Below are 21522 nucleotides of genomic sequence, written 5' to 3' on the forward strand. Positions count from 1 at the left end.
TAGTGTCCCGGAACTAGCAACCTTTTTGGTATCAATAGTATTACCTAAAGAGTCAGTAGATTGCGTTTCAATTTCTATCAAGTCTAATGTGGCGTCACTAATTGCTTCAACAAAGTGACTTTCCTGCGGCGCCTTATTTTCCTGCTATTTAGGAGAAAACAATTATAACTTATCAATATTTGTTGTGGAAAATGTGCATACAAACATCGTGTGAAAAATAAACTCAGCACCTCACTATCACATGGATATGGATTGGCATTTGTAGGAGGAACAAATACTGGTAAAGTGGAGCACGAGCTACTAGCTACATTAGAGCTAGCACTGGTAGCGGAACTAGACATGGCACCAGAAGTAGACATCCATGGGTAATGCTGCAATTTACCAAAAAAAGAATAAAAACTCGAAATCACACTAAGTACATGAAATATTATTTGAGATCATCACCTAGTTGCTTCATGGATATGGGTAGGCAATTGGAGAAGGACCCATCACTGGTATAGCAGAACTACACAAGGCAGCAAAATTTGACGTGACAGCAGAAGTAGAGTTCCATGAGTGTTGCTGCAATTTTCTAAAAAAAAATAAATACCCACATAAACAATTAACATTTAGTTAATGTTACCAAATCTAGAAAGTATCACCTGATTGCTCCATAGAAATAGATAGGCAGTTGGAGGAGGTCTCATTATTGGTACGATGGAACTATACAAAGCTACGGAACTACTCAAAAGTTTCAAAATTGTGTGATACCATTCTCTCGTATCAATTTCTTGAAGTGAAAAAACCAATTTCCCACCATATCACAGCATCCTAGTGAAGGGACAACAAAAAACATAGACATCTGTGCATTCTTTATGGCTCTAAACCTGTTTATGGCTGCTGCTTTACTGAACTAGAAAAAAAACACAATCCTTCCTTTCACAGATTCCACAACACACAGTTTTAGATTTCACAACTCACGTAGATTTCATAGATTTCTGCAATCCCCACCACTTCATTTGACAAATTTCCCAAGCCAAACATTGTTAAATACTAGCACAGATGAACAAAAGAAAGAGATTTGTCAAAGAATCTTACCTGGTTCGACGTGAGGAGTGTAGAAGCAGAGGATCGATTTGATGGAGAGACGAAAGGCGGGAGAGGTTTTCGTTGAAATGAAAAACTGCAGGTGCGGAAATGTAATTCAATTTTTGACTTTTTCCCTTTTTTATTTTTTTAATATAAATGTTGACATGGCATTTGCCACATCAAGGGGTTTGCGTATACAGGCAAAAGTCGCGCCTGTATGTAGCAGTATTGTATCTTAAATGACTCGCTACTAAATTTTAACCTGACTTTATCAGGTAGGTCGGATCGGTTCAATCGGGACGGGTTGAGTTATGAGTAATTATGTACAGACTTAGCCATGAGGCAGTAGTTGGTAAGGGCATAACTATTGGTAAGATAATGGTTGGCAAATAACATAACCATTAACAAGTGACACAACCTTTTAATTAAATCAAATGACTGTCTCTTGACACTTCCTCAATCATTACCCATATTGGAACCATCACTATGAAAAAAAGTATTTCCAAGAGGTATACCGTTTAGTGAACACACTCCTTAAAATTACAGCCAAGTTACGCAACACTCCCCAACATAATGAAAGTAAAGTTGAAGGTCATAAAGAAATACACCCCACAAGAGGTAAAGGGGGAAATAAAATCCAATTACCTAAGAGAACCTCTCAAGAGAAAAGCTGGGGTATTGTTTCTTCCATGGACGAGCTTCTTGACAAGCTTAAGAATGAAGCTCATGCCATTTGATTATCTTATGAGAACTGTTACAAGCACAAACAGATTATATAAAAATAAACTCGCAAACTGACATGACTTTATGTGATCCGTTAATCTACTTTACACTAAAAGTAATTTTATAATTTGAAGCACTGCATCAAGCCATGTCAATTTGTAGATTTACTTTTGTGGGTAAAATATTTCTGGTGTAATCTCTTTGTGACTAAAATATTTCTCTTTATCTTATTATAGTTTTTTTTATCAAAATCATTAACCATGCAAAGCAGTTATTTCTCTCTATGCTCTTTTTGTTCTGAGCCAAACTTGTAGCTGAAGGAATGCTACTTAAATGAGTAGAATTTTTCAAAAAATAATTTCATTTTTTGAATCTGATATACCTTATATATATATATATATATATATATATATATATATATATAAATGCTAATTTGCTTCCTAATTTTATCTCTGAATTTAATCGCTAGTGTATTTCAATTTTTTTAATAGTTAAACAAGTTATTACTAGTGAATTTGTTTATTTGTGTGTGTGTATATATATATATATATATACACTAAATGTTTAAATATGTTCAAAATTTTTAAAAAGAAATACAATCACATTTAAGGCATGCCAGCTGTACATGCTTGGCGGGTAGCTTGGACAACTTAGTATTTTCTCTTAAAATATGCCTAGTTTTATGAAATGATTATTTGTAAAAAATAATATATATCAAATAAAAATGATTGATTTCACTTCATAATTTAAGGCATAGTAGAAAAGATAAAAACATTAATTCAAAATATCATATAATCCAATACATGTTTATAACATCCATAATTTTAGCAAAGTTGCCTGCTATAAGTTTAATAAAAGTCCAACAAAAACTGTAATTCAAAATATGTGTCGTTTGGTGTTTGTACTATGATTCGTCATTTAATGTCATCCTGTATAGGATTAAAAGAGACGACGTTGAAATTCTTGTGTTGATGTTGGTTGAGTCGGTCAGGGTCAACATAATATTTTCTATATATGGTAAATGTTCATGTAAAATAACACAAATTTTGTAATGCAATGTTTATAATAAAATTAGTATTCATGATGTAAATAAAAGTCAATTTGAATATAAAAGTCATTTTACTTATAGATAATGTAGTAAGTGTGTGAAAAATTTTAAGATAGACTCTTTTACTCACATCAATAAAGCGATGGAAAATAAGAAAATATACATTACCAATATGATTCATAAACTCAACTACTGAATAATTGAATGCTTCTTCTACAACTTTATCAAACATAATAGCAGACACACATATAAAGTTCAAATGAGATATTTTCATTTGAAGAGGATAACCAAAAGGGGTATTAATTAAGTTCTGAGTTCCTATGCACACACACATATAAAGTAATAATTATAAGTCCTACCAATGATTGAAAATCATTTAATAATTATTGAGCAATAATTATGAATATGTTAATGAAAACTAATATTTAGGAGTAATTAAAAAAAACATGTATAAACAAATTTAAATCCCAAAATATATTTTGAAATTGTTGGCCAGATTTAGTCTATAATCCTGAAAAAATAAAATATTTCTCTTAAAATATATTATTCTGATTACGATTTATTTATTTTTCAATATATAGCAAATTCGGGATTTTTTATTCCAATTATAAATTAGAATATTATTCTATAACCTATTTATTTCTCTATATATAGAAAATTTGGGATTTGTTTTTCTAATAATAAATAAAATATTATTGAAAATATGATGTTTTGGGAGCAATAATGATAAAGGGGATTAAAAAAATAAAGCATGAAGCTTTTCATGCTTTTCATTATTTACTGTTGATATGTCAAAGGTATTGTATTTGTTTGGTTAGCCACTTAATTTCCTTTGTACAATTCAAATTAAATAATTTCATTTGAATTGGGTAACCATACCGTGTATTAATTAGTTTTTGAGTTTTAAAATTTTTAGAGCATTTTGAAGAGACTGTTAGAAATAACATGATCTTTATAGGAAAATTAATTTCAATCAATTATTTAATACACATAGGGAAATTGATTAAAATATTTTTACATATAATCTATCTTAAAATTTTTAAAACTAAAAAAATTCGTATGTTAAAAGTCATTTTTCCTTTTATTTGTCAGTTTCAAGAGGTCAATTTAGTCTTTACAACTTGGGTGATGGCGATGTTGTGGTAGGGATATTTTCCTCAAATCAGTCTTACACTACACAAATCCCTCTCTGCTCTTCGACGCTCCTTTCATTCTACTTCCTCTCTGTCCCGACCTTTGTCTCTCGATCCCTCTCTCTAAAAATCAACTCCATTTGCCGTTTCGATCTCTCTCTTTGTCCCTTTGTTTCAATGGTCTCGACGGCAGAGTGGAATTCTCTTCTCTTTACCCATTTTTGGCCCTCCATTTTTCATCTTGAGGAGGTGCTAAGATGCAAGATAAAAACCCTAACTTATTTTACATCTCTCTCTTTCTCTCCCGCTTGAAAGCTTTTTTTTTTTTTTTTTTCTTATTCTTCGCTAACAACATCAGATCTAGATGTTTTAGTCTAGAATCGAGAAATTCCAACACCTATTTTTTTTTTGTGTACCGACATATCTATATCTATTCATTTAGATCTTTTAGTTTTCGCTTTATTTTTTAGATCTATTCTTCGAACCATAAGGTCGATGTGGGAGTTTGCTTCCGCACTTAATTTCTTGCTTGTGACCTTTGGAAGCCATGATTTTTATTAATTTTTTTTAGTTTTTTTTTTTATGTTTTATGGTTTATTTTTTATTTTATGTTTTTGCTCATATAGGGCTCTTTTGAATATCTTCATGAAATTCTCTACCAATGAGAAGAGCTGAAAGCGTGGCAAAATCCAATTGTTTCTTTTTTCTTTTTCCTTACTTGCCTTTACATTCTTTTACAATCTTTTAATACCACTTAGAACTACTAAAGTCTCATAATGACATTGCAATGTCCTGTTGTTTAAGCGAATATCCTGAAAAGATGATTTTTAGGCCAAGCAAATTTGAAATGCAAATTTCATTTAAATTTTGTGCCTGAGTTTTGTGAGAATGATTTAAGTACATTGGAATGAAGTTTATTTTATTTTATTTGGTAAAAGCATAAATATAGTCTATGGTTGGATGTATAATTTAGCTGATTAATGTTGATGTGATCAATACATCATAAGCTATTTGTAATGCTTCTCATCACCCCTCATCGTTAAAAATTTATGGGTTTTATTGTTTTGGTTTGCATGTCATTGTTTTATTGTCTTTTTTATATTTTTATTTAAATGATTTGTTTTGGTGGTATGTTTTTTGCAGGGACTTTGGACTATGGTTTTATTTTTTTGCATGTCCTAACAGTTTAAATGATCTGATTTGGTATTTTTTTTCAAAGACTTTGGATTCTGGTTTGGTTTTTGTGCATTTTTTAATGTGATTGTTACTTCTCTATACATAAAAAACTATATGTAATACTTCTCATGACTTGTCATCGTTAAAAAAATTATTGGTTTTCTTTTTTTGGTTTGCATGTCATTATTTTATTCTTTTTATTTTTTTTATTTAATTGATCTGATTTGGTGGGTTTTTTTTTCAGGGGCTTTGGACTGTGGTTTTTTTTTTTTTTTGTGCATATGCTAACAATTTAATTGTCTTGTTCTGGTGTTTTGTTTTTCAAGGACTTTGGATTATGGTTTGTTTTTTGTGCATATTTTTATGTGATTGTTACTTCTCTACAATCATTTTCATGGTTCCGACTTCTCTTTTTGTTTTTTTGAATCAATTGATCTGATTTGGTGGTTTCTTCCTTTTATGGGGAGTTTGGACAATGGCTTCATTTTTATGCATGTTTTAACAATTTAATTGATCTGATTTGGTGCCTTGTTTTTTTTTTGCCAAAACAGAAGGTAAAAGCTTTAAATGAAGTGATTGTTACTTTACAATTGTTTTCATGGTTATGACTTCTTTTATTTCTAAGTTTTAAATGTTTAGCTCGAGATCATATTATATGAAAATTTTAAGGGTTATTCTAATTGACATATCTCTACAGTTCTTTTGTTATAAAAAAAAAAATTGTATTAGAGTGATGAAATTATTTGATACATAAATTTATTTATGTTCATTTATTCATATATGAACAAAATATGTACAATTCAACTTACTTAAATTTCTGTGTTCCTTTTATTCTTCTTTTTTTGAAACTTGTTGCTTTATTTGGGTATAGTCCATCACTATAGAATGACCATCTTCTCTAGGTACTTCCTGCTTTTTTTTCCCCCTCATTTTTTGGTATTGATTTTCTAATTATTTGTGTTATATTTTTCTTCTTCTTATTATTGTTTGACTATGGTGATTAGGTTTTATTTGTTTTTGAGTTTTTTTAGAAGTTTTTTATTAACTTTTATGAATATCTAAGTTTTATGGTATTAGTTGCTTGATTTCTTAGAAATATGAACAGACATGTGTAATGCATAGATAAATTATACATACTATAAACACACAAAAGACAATTAGGACAGGTTTGGGGGATGGGATGAGACACAAAATTCTCATCTCATCTTATCTCATCATTACACCTTTTTCAAATCTCCATACAAAATATAATAAACAATTCAACTTTTTCAAATCCCAATTCACCTTTTTCAAATCCCAATACAATAATAATATTAAAATACAATATTTTAAACTCTCAAACAAAACACAAAATTCTCATCTCACCCCCCAAACATGCCCTTAGACTCACATTTTCAATGGTCATTCAAACCATAGCACCACTGCAATGCTTGGCCACTCCTGATTTGAGAGAGACAGAGCATAGAAGAAACTGAAAGAAATAGAAGATAAACTGAATATCCGGTTGCACGAATTAGTTTTTTTACTTGAATTTTTCTGATAAGTTTTTTAATTAGTTTTGAGAGACACAGAGCGTAGTAGAAACTTAAGGTAATCGAAGGGTTTTCTTAAATACAATTCAATGCCTCTTGAGTTCCTATGAAAGATGTGTCTTGGTGTTCAAACTTTAAAGTTGACTACTGCACCGCTTGGCCATTCGGTTGCCTCTTCATGTTTTTGTTTTGGTTGCACTATTTTTGTAATTAATGGTTAGACTTTCATAGATATTCAGATATTCAGTTCCTAATATATAATATAATTTCTAATTTCTAATATAATATATTGTCTTTACTCTAGCATGCAATATAATATATAATATATTATCTAATTTCTAATATATTTTATCTTTCTGTTTGTAGCTTTCATTCCAATGCATGGACAATATTCACTTTGTGCATGTTCTAACAGTTTAATTGACTTGATCTAGGTTTTTTTTTTTCAAGGATTTTGGATTGTGGTTTGCTTTTTGTGCATATTTTTATGTGATTATTACTTCTCTACAATCATTTTCATATTTTTGACTTCTCTTTTTCATTTTTTGAATCAATTGATATGGTTTGAAGGTTTTTTCCTTTTGTGGAGATTTTCAACAATGGTTTCATTTTTTCATTTATTTATATATGATTTCCAAACAAAAAAATGTAAAAATTGATTTGCTTAAATTTATGGGTTGCTCTTTTTTTTTTTTTTGGTACAGTCTATCACTATAGAATGACTCCATTCTCCAGGTACTTTCAAACTTTTTTTTCCCCAGATTTTGGGCTTGATTTTCTAATTATTTCTGTTACATTTGTCTTCTTCTTATTATTGTTTGACTATAAGTATTGGGTTTTATTTGTTTTTGAGTTTTTTTATAAGTTTTTTAATAATTTTTATGGATCTCTAAGTTTTATGGTATTAGTTGCTTTATTTATTAGAAATATGAACAAACATGTGTAATGTATAGATAGACTATATATACTATAAACACACAAAATGTAGTTAGACTAACCTTTTCAATGTTTCTTCAAACCTTAGCACTACTGCACTACTTCGCCACACTTGATTTGAGAGAAACAGAGCGTAGAAGAATTTGAAAGAAATAGAAGATAAACTAAATATACAGTTGCATGAATAAGTTTTCTGAATTGAGTTTTCTGATAGGTTTTTTGATAAGTTTTATGAATTTCTAGGTTTTATGGTATTAGTTACTTCATTTCTTAGAAATATGAACAAACATATGTAATGCATAAATATACTTATACTATAAGCACACAAAAAATAGTTAAGACTCACTTTTCAATCTTCTTTGAAACCGTAGCACCACTACACTGCTTGTAATAGAAGGGTTATTTGCAATAAAATGTATCATTCACTTTTCAAACCTTAGCACCACTGCACTGAAAGTAATAGAACGGTTTTCTTAAACACAGTTCAATTCCTCTTGGGTTTTTAAGAAAGATGTCTCTTGGTGTTCAAACTTTGAACCTGACTACTGCATTGCTTGACCATTCGGCTGCCTCCTCATGTGATTATAAATTTCTAATTTCTCCCTGCCTAGACACACAGACATAAAAAACAGTTGTATGAATAAGTTTTCTGAATTGTATTTTCTGATAGGCTTTTTAATACGTTTTATGAATTTTTAGGTTTTATAGTATCAGTTACTTCATTTCTTAGAAATATGAACAAGCATATGTAATGTATAGATAGACTTATACTATAAACACACAAAAGACAGTTAGACTCACTTTTAAATCTTCTTTGAAACCGTAGCACCACTGCACTACTTGTAATAGAAGGGTTATTTGTAATAGAAGGTATCAGTCAATTTTTAAACCTTAGCACCACTGCACTGAACGTAATAGAAGGGTTTTCTTAAACACAGTTCAGTGCCTCTTGGGTTCCTATGAAAGATGTCTCTTGGTGTTCAAATTTTGAACCTGACTACTGCACTACCTGGCCATTCGGCTGCCTCCTCGTGTGATTATAAATTTCTAATTTCATCCTACCTAGACACACGGACATAAAAAGTAACTTATTATAAATTATAAATTATACTGCATATTATAAATTTATAACTTATTATAATTAATTTCTATTACATGTGATTAAAATCTTCCTCCACAGATTTATACTGCATGCAATATAATATATTATGTAATTTCTAATATATTCTCTCTTTCTGTTTACAGCTACCATTCCAATGCATGGAAAATATTCACAAATTCAGTTGCTGGCACATGGACAAAAGGGGAAAAATGAGAGCACACGGAACTGACGGACAAAAGGGTAAAATGAGGGCAAATGGAACTGTGGTTTTTCTTCCAAATTGTAACTTATTATAATGTTTTGCTATTATAATGTATAGAAAAAGACAATTGTATCCCTGCATAGCCTGAACGTATTATAATGTGGCACTGTTTTTCTTACATATTTAAAATTATAATGGAATACAAACAGATACAAACAACACAAATGACCACAAACAAGAGTTTAACTAGGACTTAACGGGAAATAAGGAAACTAACAATAAAACAAGAAAAAATTACTATTCATAATTAGATAGACACTTATTATAATAGAGGATATATATATATATATATATATATATATATATAAATATAAATTTAGGCCGTGCAAGCATTAAAGACGCGTTTAAATTTTGTTGTTCTCATTTTTATCACAATGCTTAAAATATGATGTTAATATAAAATACAAAATAAAAAATAATACTAATTTTTTCTTTTTTAAAATGTCACCTTTTTCTTTGTTTATCAATTGTCAGTTACTTGTGGGCCTCTTCCTGGGCGGAATAAGATCTGCCTGCTTGAGAATAAGGCCCGCCTGCTTAAGCACCGAGGAATAGGATGGCCTGATCAGCGCAGCCCCATGACCATGATGATAAGGGAGACACGTGCGGCAGACATGAGTTCCGTGTAATAAAGAAGCGGTGGCGAGGTTCCTCCACGTGGTGGGACTTTATTGGTGCTCCCTTCTCTCTTTTTTGGGCCGGCGCAGAATTTGTACACATTAAATAAATAAAATTTCCCCATAGGTTTATTTTTAGTTCCGCTCCCAAAAAGTCCTGAACAGCGATTGGAATTCCATTTTCCCGATTCTAAAATCCCAAACTCAAATGAAATGGATCCATCGTTGTTAGAGAACAGTATCTCTTGGGATTTACTCGATTATACCTTCATCGGCGGCAACCCTTCCCCCGAATTCTGTTTGCCCGATCATAGGTAATCCGATTCCTTTCTCTCCTCACGGCTTTCTTTTCTTTACTTTATCCTTGAATTCCATGTCGCATTGCTCGAGTCTATGATAATTATTGGTTCGGATTCTAGATTTTGATGGCGGAAATTCTTAGATTGTTTCTCTTCAGAATTTATTGTTTATTATCATATATGGTTGCAGTGCTAGCGTGGAATTTGATTTTTCGTCTGGGCGAGAGGAAGATTGCGCCCAAAGAGAGTGCTCGCGGAAGAGGTATTATTGAGATGGTTTTATATTTCAGTTCTTTTTTTTGTTGCTTCCGAAAATTAGACTTGTAATCTTACCAGCTCCAGCTATGGTGTTTGTCTTCCGTTATCCTTCATAGGATAAATAGCAAGGCATAATCTTGCAAAATCCAATGTTCTGTTCTGTTGTTCCTCTTTCTTTTTCATTCGTAGGATAAATTGCGAGAATAATCCTGTACAAGGTAAACTTTTCTGTTCTGTTGTGTTTTTTTTTTAAAGCTCAGCTGATAAATCATAGTTCTGTAGCGTCTTATATTATATTCGTTTACCGCATAGAGTCCTTTCATTGTTTTATTCTTTCTATTCACTTTTTAATTTGTTAGGCCCATCCGGACATAAAATTGGTTCAAAATATATTTAATGTTTACATTTATTTGGTGGAATCGGTAGCTGTAGCTTTTGCGTTTAGTCATTGCTTGCCATTTGTCACTGCTAATCAGGGTATTTTCATTTATCTTCTTATGAATTTGCTAGAACACAGTGTTTCAGTGCATAGTTGCCTCTGAACTCTAGTTTTGCTACCCGAATTTCAGTTTCCTACAGTGAGTCTGATCACCAAATAACGAGAAGGGGTTTAAAGGGTATAGTTGGATGATGATAATATCCATGTATCACTTTCATTTATAGCCATCTCTATGTGATGCATAGTAAGGGTTTGCAATTTTTTTCATTTCCATATTTGGTAGCAACAAGTTGATCTGCTTGTATCATTGTGCTCTTACATCCGCAGATAATTCTTATGCTCATAACTTTCAGGGGGAGAAATGATTCATGCAGCAGGCCTGTCTCTAAAGCTTGCCGTGAGCGATTGCGGAGGGAGAGATTGAATGACAGGCAAGCAACTTACTCCATCAGATTCTATTAAATTTCATGGTTTTTATATGGTGTTGAGTTTAAGCATTCAGTATATCCATTTTGTTTTCCTTTTTTTGTTTATTAAAAAAGGAAGTCCATTATTTCTGGCTGTCTTGTGAGAAATTTAATTTAAAATTAATGTACATTTTGCACTAGAATGATTGCTATCAGAATGCTTATTCTTTGTAAAGGGTTTTGAAGTCATGGAATTCTGTGCTGTCTAAATTTTATACTCTCTCTCTCTCTCTTAGGTGATAATGAAAGGCCAGGTCTTGTTTATGACTTGTGCAGGTTTCTAGAGTTGAGTTCTGTTTTGGATCCTGGGAGAACTGTCAAAACTGACAAGCATGCCATACTTGATGATGCAATCAGAATTTTGAACCAACTGAGATCTGAATCTCAAGAACTTAAAGAGACAAATAAGAAACTACTGGGAGAAATACAAAGTCTAAAGGTTAGTTGTATATAAATAATTTTTCTGTACTTATCAAATTATAAATAATTTACTGCACTGTGAAGTTTATCATTCCTTTCGACAGCTTGTGCTTTGCAGATGTTCGTAATAGGAATTCTATTATATTCATTTTGGGAGAATCTTCTGCTTTGATTTCAGTTACTGTGTTGTCCTTGTCCTATATTCTTAATAAATTGTGTGTTTTTTTTTTTTTTAACTTTTCATGTGTGTTTAGTGAGGATATAACTTTGTTCATTGATGTATTTTTGGCTTATCCATTATGTGTATAGAAATTGTTTGTTTAGTGATAATTGTATAATGAACTGTTCACTAGCTTTCACACGTACTTGCATCTGAATGTGCGAAGAAGTCGTCTTTGGCAGATGCTTTACATCAACAAAATGGAATACCCACAAGTGTGTTGTGTGAAAATACTCCAGGTGTAGAAGTCGTTGATTTTAGAGGACTTGGAGTTAATTAAAATGGTTGGTTTCTTTTTGGAGAAGATAAACAGATCTTAAGGGAGAGGTGGAGGTTTAGGAGGAAAAATAAGGATTGAAACGTATTGGTTCCCTGCTTTTGCAATATTTTGAAACTAAATATTTATTCTTTTTTATGTAATAGCTTGATTAATTATTTAGTTTATTTCTAATTTTTCTGCTGCATGTAGTTGATTAAGGAGGTGAATTCTGTATGAATTTGCAATGCTTGATGGCTCAGTACTGGCAACTTTTAAGCTATTTTCCTCTGCAAACAGGCGGAGAAGAATGAACTTCGTGAAGAGAAGCTCGTGCTGAAGGCAGATAAGGAAAGGTTGGAACAGCAATTGAAAGCTATGGCTATTCCACCTGCTGGGTTTATACCAGGCCATCCAGCTGCATATAATGCTGGGCCAAACAAGATGGCAGTTTTTTCCAGCTATGGGTTTGTTCCAATGTGGCAATACTTGCCTCCAGCTGCCCATGATACATCTCATGATCATGAGCTCAGGCCCCCTGCTGCATAGTTTTTTGATATTGGTATCAAATGCATTCTTTTACTATTATTCAAGATTTTGTTACCTGTTAACATGTGTATATAGTTGCTGTTTCAGTAGGGCCTATTTCAAAGTTCAACTATTGGCAATTGCATGCAGGATTGGCCAGATGTGTAGTTTGGTGGTCTTTTTCTTCTAGGTTTAATCATTTTAGCTAGTCTCTATGATTTAAGTGCGAGTCTAATGATCATCTTTTTCCCATAAACTTTTCAATGGTATATTGGCAAGCTTTCTTTTCTATTTTTTATTTCTTTTCTTGCCAAAGACAGATGTGTGAAAGTCTCTTAACTCTCCAAAGAGATGCAAAGTTATTTACTATGAAAATGTGAACCGGAGTGCCTATAAAATAAAAGGCTGAATTACAGTGAGGTTTCAACGGGTGAACTCATGTTTTTGGTTCGGCAACAAATTATTTATCCAGGTGAGGTCAACATACGGAACCAGAAAAATTCTTTCGCAGATATTGCTAGACTGTCTGATGGAGAACTTTTCTCGCATTCCATATATTAGCATCATAAATCCATGAAATCTGGAAAGGTCAAGCGAAAGATTTGATGTTTGCGGTGCATTTAATAATAGTGTGCTTATTTGCATTACAATGATCTATTTTGCACATGTTTGTACCCTTAAGCTTCATCTGGGAGAACTGTTCTAGTTTGATATTAGATACCACCACGTGTTATCCTTAACTGATGTCATTTATAAGTTTGTTGCTCTTGTTTTAGCTTTTGATATGTATGCTTAGTGAGGATATTGCCTAGTTCATTTATGTATTTTGGGGCTTACCAATTTTATCTATAGAAACCGATTCTTTCTATAATAGTTTTATTATGAATTATTTTGTGGCTCTCACATATTGCATCAGAATTTGAAGAAGTGGTCAGTTGGAAATTTCTTTACAACAACAAAATGATGTGTTCTCAAGTGTATATGTCTACTCTTGGATTAGAAGCCATTGTAGGTTTTAGATGACTTGGAGTTGATTTAAATGGTTGGATCGCGCTACACCTTTGGAAAACTCACCGGGAAGGCCATTGTCTCTCTCTTTTCTTTTTTTTTCATACATTTTTTTATACCCTTAAACATTTTCTTAAAAAAAAAAAAAAAAAAAAAAATACAACATCATTAATTTTTTTTCCTTAATCATTAACTAAAATAATAATAATAATAATAATAATAATAATAATAATAATCTGTAAAATGTCTTGGGAGAATGTCTCGGTGACACAAGCATTTTCCTTAAAATGGTTTGTTTCTTTTGAGAAAAGCTAAACAAATCCTAGAAGGGAGAGATGGAGGTTTAGAAGAACATAATGAGCTGCAGATATTGTAATTTTGTTGCGGCATTGGCAAAATGTGTAGTCTGGTGGACTTTGTCTTCTAAGTTCAATCATCTGAGTAAACTGATCTCAAGCGCACATCAAATATATGTCTCTCCTAGAAACTTTTGCGCGAGGTATTTTTGCAAGCCTTTCTTCCTTCTTGCCAGAGGTGGAGATTTTGAAAAGACTCTGAATTGCTGAAGACATGCAAGGTTATCTGCTAAGAAGGTATGAATCGGAGTGCCAACAATTCAAAAGACTAAAATGACAGTTGTAGATGAATATATATTCTATGATTTATTGGGGGATCTGAGGTGAAGGTTACAAGAAGGTATTCAGTTTTCATCTCAATCTGATTTGCTTGCTTAATTTGCTGTACAGACTCGCTCTCGCATATAACAGTCCATAAGTTTCTCGTCCTCCCTGTTTTCTCTGAAGCTGGAGTTGATGCAAACTACTCTTCAAATTCCTCTGTTCACTTTTGATCTCCTTCAATTTAGGTCTCGTTTGTTTTCATAGATGAGATGAGAATGATTTTATTTTAATATATATTTTTTTTCTGTTGTATGTTTTATCGCACGACGACACCTTCGTTACACTGATCAGGCCGGGAACGATTTAAGGTTCGCACTGTGATCCTTCCTTAAGAGCGGAAGGGAGAATCAATTTCTTGTTTTCCTTTTGCTCTTTGGAAGTCAAATAAGTTTGCTCTTGGGAGTCGCTGTGAACAGCTTGTTGGTCACCATCTTTCCCCCACAGCAACATGTATAGGCCAAGGATGACGATGATTGCCCCTAGTATGCTGAACAATGCACATATGAAGTTTAGAATAAACAAATTCTTCTTGTTTCTCTCTTCGTAAAAACTGAAAATTGAAGCTATATATTGTGAAGCATGGAGATCATATGAATGCATAAACTGTAAGTACTGCATATAGATAGAAGTAGAACGACGCTGTATTTACCTGCCCATGTAAAGTTTTTCTCCAAAGACAAAGTATCCCAGAATCGCTACTAATATAGTTGAAAGGGGATTAAACACGGTCACAAAAACTGGACCTCTTTCTTCCGTGCACCACAGTTGGATGAAGACGATCAAACCAGAGACCACTATTCCCTGTAATGTGATCTCCAAGATCAAGATTTTATCGAAATCTTATATCTGTATTTCTACATTAAGAGACTATTTGTACTTACACCATATATGGTGGACCAGAAATCAATGTTGAATCCTATGGTCCAAGCTGCTCGTTTATGTTCTATGATCACTGTGAATACAGCTGATTGTGCTCCTCCGATAACGCTCATCCATGCGGTCAGTGACAGTTGGGCCGGATATCTTTTTAATGTAAATGCCTAAGATTTCCAGAGGATTATCCACCAACGTTGCATGTCAGTATAGTTATGTTTGAATGAGGTGGGTTTGTTTATGATAATTTATTTTTATTTATTTTTTTATGGATGTCTATGAAAATCTTGTCATAGAGTTATTTAGCCAATCTGCAAGAAACTTCTTCCACTATAAATGAGAGTTAATAATAAAAATAATGAGGTACTGCGTCCCCATATAATTAAGAAAAAATGTCTGCAGGAAACTAGTCCAATAAACTATAGTTCTGAGATAGGAATAAAGACCTGCATAATGTACCATATGGACCATGTTATGCAGCTTGCAACTGTTAGAAGAGAACCCTTTAACCAGTTCTCGTGGGTAGCAGCACTCCCTTGATCAATACGAATTAAAGGTTGCCATAGATCTCTCATTAGAGACCCCTTGTACAGTGTCATGGTCATTGCACCAGCCAGGGAGATCAAGGTACCAAGAACCTTTGCCATCCCTCGAGGATGTCGAATATCAAGAACCTCTAACCTACATGCAAATACAATCAAATATAAAATGATGGAAATAATGATAAAATCTTTTAAATAGAATAGCGGAATTTTGCCGGTAAAGAACCATTTCAACCTGAGTACAACGGCTATTACAAAAGTCAGGGAAGCTATGGTGTTGACCATTGATGCAACGAAGGTTGGGGAGGTGTATCTTAAGCTTGCAAAATACATGTTCAGAGTCAAACCAACCCTGCAATGATTGAAAGACGTTTAATTAGCCGATTATTAATTGTTCATCATGTACCTAAGAAGCAAACTTGTTATAATTCGTCCTTACCCAAGGAGAGAAAGGACAAAGATTTCGAGCATAAGAGCTACTGTCAGCTTCGGCCTTACTTTTCTGCAGGAGATCGAGGACTAAAGATCAATAGCCACAAACATGATATATTCGAAACATTGAGAGGCTTGTGTTATTATCATTTGTCTTTTTTTTAGAGGCCTCATATTCATAACTAATGGTATCATTTTAGGAAAGGTGTATACTTGCAGTTGGCTAGTGATCTACACACAGACATTCTCTATCTGTCATTTAAACCGTATAATATGTACATTAATATATATACCTCTCAAGAAAATAGGCAAAAGGTAACATCACTACACCAGCAACAATGTGTCTGTAAGTAATATAGACATGAGGATTCATTCCATGATTGAAGGAAGCTTCTGTAATAAAATACAGAAAGGTATAGCCAATCTGAACCAGAACCATGAGGAGTTGCGGCTTGAACTTCCTGTAAATGCTCTGGAGGGAAGAGCCATTCGTTAGTGCCATAAGCTCTTGTATAGCTCTTGTTCTTCCTCTTTGATTTTTCACAAGCTGAAGGAACACACAAAGGCACAAGTAAATATAGAAGACGATGAAAGAAGTGGATTAATTGATTCTCTTTGCATGTTGTTTGTTAGTATCGTGTTCTCGTACAAATTCAGTATGATATGCTGAAAATTCCCCGACTTAAGTTTGAGCTTTGACGTGGGGGACAGGATAGCATATTTTCTTTGCCAACATGGACTCCTAAACAGTAAACCCAACGTTGTAAGAGCTTGATTGGACCACAGTATGAGTAACCTAACTGAAAGCTCCAGATTTTGCCAAAGTGACGTCAGATTCTTGGGACAATGTGGAACTAAAACTTTTCTTATTGGTAAAGCACCAGTGCATGATCCTGAAAGAACTGACTCTATATAACGTGTTCTCACACTAAACTGGCCAATATGAAATCTTAATTTATTGATCAATATCACTGCATTAGTGGATGAAATAACAGGCTGATTAGATGGAGGACTCTTAATTATATTTTATGGATTTCTTTTTTCTTTTTGCTTTACCAAAATCTTTCATGACGTTCTTTGATATATCATTATTCTCAAATTTTTTTCGCTGGACCAAAATATTCCTGAAAAAAAGATGAATACGAATGCGTCTTAAGAGAATTTGACAGTTGCATTATTATTCCAGAACATGTACTGTTCAGTTTATGAAACCAGACAATTTGGCTCTGTGCAGATTCCCTTGCTACTTTCTTCACCAGAGGAATCGTTCATGTTATCCTATCCGTGAGAATGGAAGTGTTGTTGCGTCATGGAATTTATCGAACTGATTCCAGGAAAATGCTTTCAGAATGTTTCGGTAAAGTAGGATAGTTTTGATGATGTGTGGTGCACTGCGTTCATTTGTGGTCAAGACTGCTGGCCACAAGCTACTTTCGATAAACAAGAAGCTTTGGGGAAGCAAATATTGTTTTTATTGCTGATCGATTGTTGCAATTAGTAGCTTTATTGATTGTTGCTCTGCATGAGGATGCTGATGAATTTGTACATAAGGTACTATCAGTATGTTCAGTAGATCAGCTCTTAAACTAATTGGTGTGAAAAAAATGACCCTACATATACACGTCTCCCTGAAGGATTTAAAAGGACAGATTATTAAGTAAAATCCGGTCCCAGCATCAAATCCGATGCGATCTCTTTAACTTTCCTTTTACCTGCCTGTGGGGTCTGAAAGCAAACACAGACCCACTTTGCTGCTTCCACTTGCTGTGGTTGGCATTGGGCAAATAGCAAATGCACATCCCTTCCAACTACATTCCAGCTTTTAACACCACGGTATACTTTCACAATCAACATGGTTGGCATAACTCTCTACAATTCTCTGGCCACTGATTACCACAAACTGCCATTGCAATTCGATAGTATCATTTTTTCTTTAAGACAAAGGAACCCTTCCTTTTTGAAAAAAGCAGTGGCCCCCCCTTGCTGTATATGAATCAAGCATCTGGGTTCCATAATCCATTCATTACCCACTAATTCCTATTACAATGAGTAAGGATGAATAATTTAAGCACGTCATATGATTTGATAGAAAAGCAAAACTACCAACAGGGTGTCTTACCCTGTCTATGCAATATATTTTAGCTTCCTCGCAACGAAAAAGGACAAACCATTTTGGGTTGGATTTTCATGTTTGATCTCTCAATGCCTGAACATTTGCCTATACTGCCAAGGAGATTGAATAGAACAATTGGCAAAACACATTGCCTGTAGAGCTATTCCCCATTTCACAGGTTCTTTTTTACCTCCCATAGTTGATTACTTTCTTGTTCATGAATCATGATGGAACTGTACCTCTGATTAAGATACACTAAAATACAAATTGTACCTCTTTTCCCAATCCACCTGGGAAAAAATGAAGTGGAATTAAACTAATGGTTGAGTATTTTAATGTTGTTCTTCGTGTTTCCTTTTCTATCAACATCACAAAAGATCAAAACTTCTGTAAGACACGTGGATTTCAGTGAGATTGAAGATGCGGTGGACTATGTACAACAAAAAGTCTAACCCGCAGCCAATAGCCAAAGCATAATTAGAGATGAAATTGCAATTGTTACCCAGCTCAGGTAGGCCAAGGCAACTGATATCTGGTACTTTTGGCATTCTTCTCCTGCATTGCAGTCTCCCAAGTCACTGAAGTACAAGACTGTAATGCCAGCTGAAGCAGAAGCCGCTGCAAGAGACAGTGTTGCCGTCACCTGTTAAATTCAAATTTATCAGAGAAAAACACTAAAAACACAGAACTCTTTTGGAACAAGTGAAACAATCAAGTATGGTCAAGGTTTCATAGAGGCTGACCCAGTCTCCAACCACGAAGAGGCTAACTAAAACAGGATTATGCAGCACCTTCTTGCTCACCAATGAATATGCATCTAATACAGCAAGCACAAAGCTCCAGATGACTTGTAAACCCATTGAAGCAATCAGATAGCTGCAAGAAATTAGAGCACAAAATAGCGCATTTACCTCTGTTAATAAATGGTGTTCACAAAAAAAAAATGTTAAAGGGATTTCTGGCATTTTTTTTAATGGTTATTGTCCCAAAAATTAATTCTCTCAGCCAATCCCCCCCCCCCCCCCCAAAAACCAATAAAAAAGAAGAGGGAAAAAAAAAAAAAAAACTCCAACCCCCCTAGATGATATTCTTGACTTCACCCATGGACCCATGTTTTGTGAACTCAAGTGTAATGATCTTATGCCCATTTCATCCAATCTTTGCTGCTATTACCGAGCCCCTAATTATCTTTGTACAATCATGTGGGTGACAAAGAACATAGACAGTAGGGCATAGATGGAGATACTTTATGGGAACTCCTAAGATCATACATTAACTGTCTAACAGCACAGTAAAGAGACAATTTGAGGCACATTTTACCCTAGTTCCAGACAAATTGTGAAAGCCTGTATGGGGGCTACTGCATTTAAGCCCAAAATATCTTGCATATTCCACCCAGGGCTTACTGGGCAAAAAAGATTCCACATCAAAAGTTCATAAATTTCAATTGGCAATGGTATCATAAATATACTTAAAAAAGAAATTGTAATTATTACACTAGACCTCGAGCAGATTTCAAGAGCTAATAAACTACAGAACCAATTAAAAAGTCAAGCTTAAAAAGAGCATACAGTTCTCATCATATGCTTAATGGAACTTGGTCCAAAACTAATAGTTCTTTGAGAATGGAGCATAAACACTGCCAAACAAGTATAATGACTTTGGCTGACACTTCTTTATCATCTGAAGCATAATAAGTGCAAAATGAATAAAACAATGCTTCATCAATTTTATCAGCCAAGCTACATTGCCTTGACAAAGAGAGGTATACTGCTGTCTAGACAGTAATGTCCTCACATCCTGGGTGAAACCAATTTGAATGAAAAGCACTAGTAACTAGGATGTCTTTTTTTTTTTTTTTTTTTCTCTCGCACATCAATAGCTCCATGGAGCTTATTACAAATATAAACAGAATCCTTTTTCCATCTTATCCCTCTTCCTGGTTGGCAATAATGCACAATCACCATACAGAAGGGCTGTGCGGAAATGCCAAGTGCTCTTTGTGAGAATAACTTGATACCAATAATGCATATATACAATCCAAGATCATTATCAAATGACCAAGGATGTATGAAGTCTCAATGGTTCAACCTCCCTACTATCATAGAATCCACCATTTAGGAAGGAGGATATGGTGAATGTAGACATTCTGTAAGATAGAAATAAATGGCAAGCACAGATTGCCTGAGTAATTTTTTTGAACATATATTAAACTTACAAAATTATTCTTTACAGAGACACGTCAACAAATTATAGTGAACTCAGTCATGTTACAACTCGGATGAGTTCCCAAGTAAACTAGATGTCAGGTCTTTCTCCCAGTAGAATTCAAGGATAAGAGTTCCAGTAAACCCAAGCACCGAAACACATGCTCAACTTTTTTTTTAATTAATAAGATTCTTCATAATTTCCAAAGAAATGAAGCTTACTAGTGAATTTTTTATTTATTTATTTTTGGCAGTAAAATGTGTTGGCATAATTTTGAGCGGCAGATCAATTCCAATCCATCTGCAAGCTAATTCGTGCATACAGTCCTCTGCCAAAACTCTACTTCGAAACAACATTTTCGCACCTGTGATATCGTAAATTTCAAGACACCAAGCAAGAAGATCATATTGTAATGGACAGATTACCCATGACCAATTTGGGCACAACTCAGAGATTAACATGTCGGTTTTAAACCGAAGAGACAGTACAGTGAAATCGATACACTAGGTGTTGAACAAAAGATTAATAATAGGAAAATTACTTAAAAATAAGAAATTTGAGAGTTGAGGAGGGAGCAAATACCAGAAAGCTGTGAAATTGAAGAAAGTGTGGGTGGTGGCCATAGAAGCAATCGACCCTACTGCAAAAACGCACTGTGAAATCCTGAGAACAAGCCCAGTCAAAGTCCCAGGCGTCCCAGGAAAATTCTTCATCCTTCACTCCAGTACAAAGCAAATTTAGATTCTTAATGGATTGGAGAAAGAACCCATCTCCCGACTTATTAAAAAACACATCTTCAGGAAAACAAAACTCAAAAGCGAATGCTTTGCAACCTACTTTTTTCTGAGACAGCGAACCAGAAAAACTCACAAATAAAGCAAATGAATCAGGTAACCAGAAACCAAACGCAATGGTTGGTATCAATCTACATCTGGGTTAGTGACTAGCCATGAACAAGGAAATCCCAAAAGTGCGTGCGAGTGATAGAGACAGCCAGACAGGCACAGCGAGAGAGAGAGAGAGAGAGAGAGAGAGAGAGGGACAGGACATGAAAGCCTGATTAATAAATAAATAAAAAGGGAACAGCAAGGCAAAACTGGAGCCAGGTCTCTAATAAGTGAGTACCGAACAACGTTATTCAATTCTTCAGACAACGTACATGCCAATAGTTGAGTGGCGTGG

The 21522-nt window shown here is 33.9% G+C and overlaps 3 protein-coding genes across 7 annotated transcripts; 1 reads left to right on the forward strand and 2 right to left on the reverse strand.

The window, feature by feature from the left end:
- The first annotated feature begins 9717 nt into the window (after positions 1–9717).
- On the forward strand, positions 9718–15252 carry LOC121251968 (transcription factor bHLH104-like). Of its 4 annotated transcripts, none has more exons than XR_005938153.1 (7): positions 9718–9911; positions 10087–10158; positions 10947–11024; positions 11337–11499; positions 12257–12519; positions 13881–14085; positions 14464–15252. XR_005938153.1 is itself a non-coding variant. In XM_041151400.1 (6 exons), the coding sequence occupies exons 1-5, from the start codon at positions 9811–9813 to the stop codon at positions 12503–12505; spliced, it is 663 nt and encodes a 220-aa protein (XP_041007334.1). In that variant the 5' UTR covers positions 9718–9810; the 3' UTR covers positions 12506–12519; positions 13881–14372. The 4 variants fall into 4 exon arrangements, 2 of the variants coding, with proteins under 2 accessions (XP_041007334.1, XP_041007341.1); XR_005938151.1 differs by lacking the exon at positions 14464–15252 and adding an exon at positions 14239–14372; XM_041151400.1 differs by lacking the exon at positions 14464–15252 and having other exon boundaries at positions 13881–14372.
- LOC121251956 (WAT1-related protein At5g07050-like) lies at positions 14476–16586 on the reverse strand. Of its 2 annotated transcripts, XM_041151387.1 has the most exons (8): positions 16456–16540; positions 16313–16363; positions 16027–16089; positions 15823–15939; positions 15492–15726; positions 15054–15212; positions 14822–14973; positions 14476–14659 (listed from the first exon to the last, which is right to left on the reverse strand). In XM_041151387.1, exons 2-8 carry the CDS (start codon positions 16339–16341, stop codon positions 14476–14478), a joined length of 939 nt encoding a protein of 312 aa, XP_041007321.1. In that variant the 5' UTR covers positions 16342–16363; positions 16456–16540. The 2 variants fall into 2 exon arrangements, with proteins under 2 accessions (XP_041007321.1, XP_041007313.1); XM_041151379.1 differs by having other exon boundaries at positions 16313–16586.
- Positions 16587–18357: 1771 nt separating this feature from the next.
- LOC121251986 (CASP-like protein 5B3) lies at positions 18358–21510 on the reverse strand. The gene is made up of 4 exons (XM_041151423.1): positions 21178–21510; positions 20923–21062; positions 18876–19008; positions 18358–18775 (listed from the first exon to the last, which is right to left on the reverse strand). The coding sequence occupies exons 2-4, from the start codon at positions 21051–21053 to the stop codon at positions 18581–18583; spliced, it is 459 nt and encodes a 152-aa protein (XP_041007357.1). The 5' UTR covers positions 21054–21062; positions 21178–21510; the 3' UTR covers positions 18358–18580.
- Positions 21511–21522: the final 12 nt, after the last annotated feature.

The sequence above is a fragment of the Juglans microcarpa x Juglans regia genome, chromosome 1D (assembly GCF_004785595.1).
Source record: "Juglans microcarpa x Juglans regia isolate MS1-56 chromosome 1D, Jm3101_v1.0, whole genome shotgun sequence".
Taxonomy (NCBI): domain Eukaryota; kingdom Viridiplantae; phylum Streptophyta; class Magnoliopsida; order Fagales; family Juglandaceae; genus Juglans; species Juglans microcarpa x Juglans regia.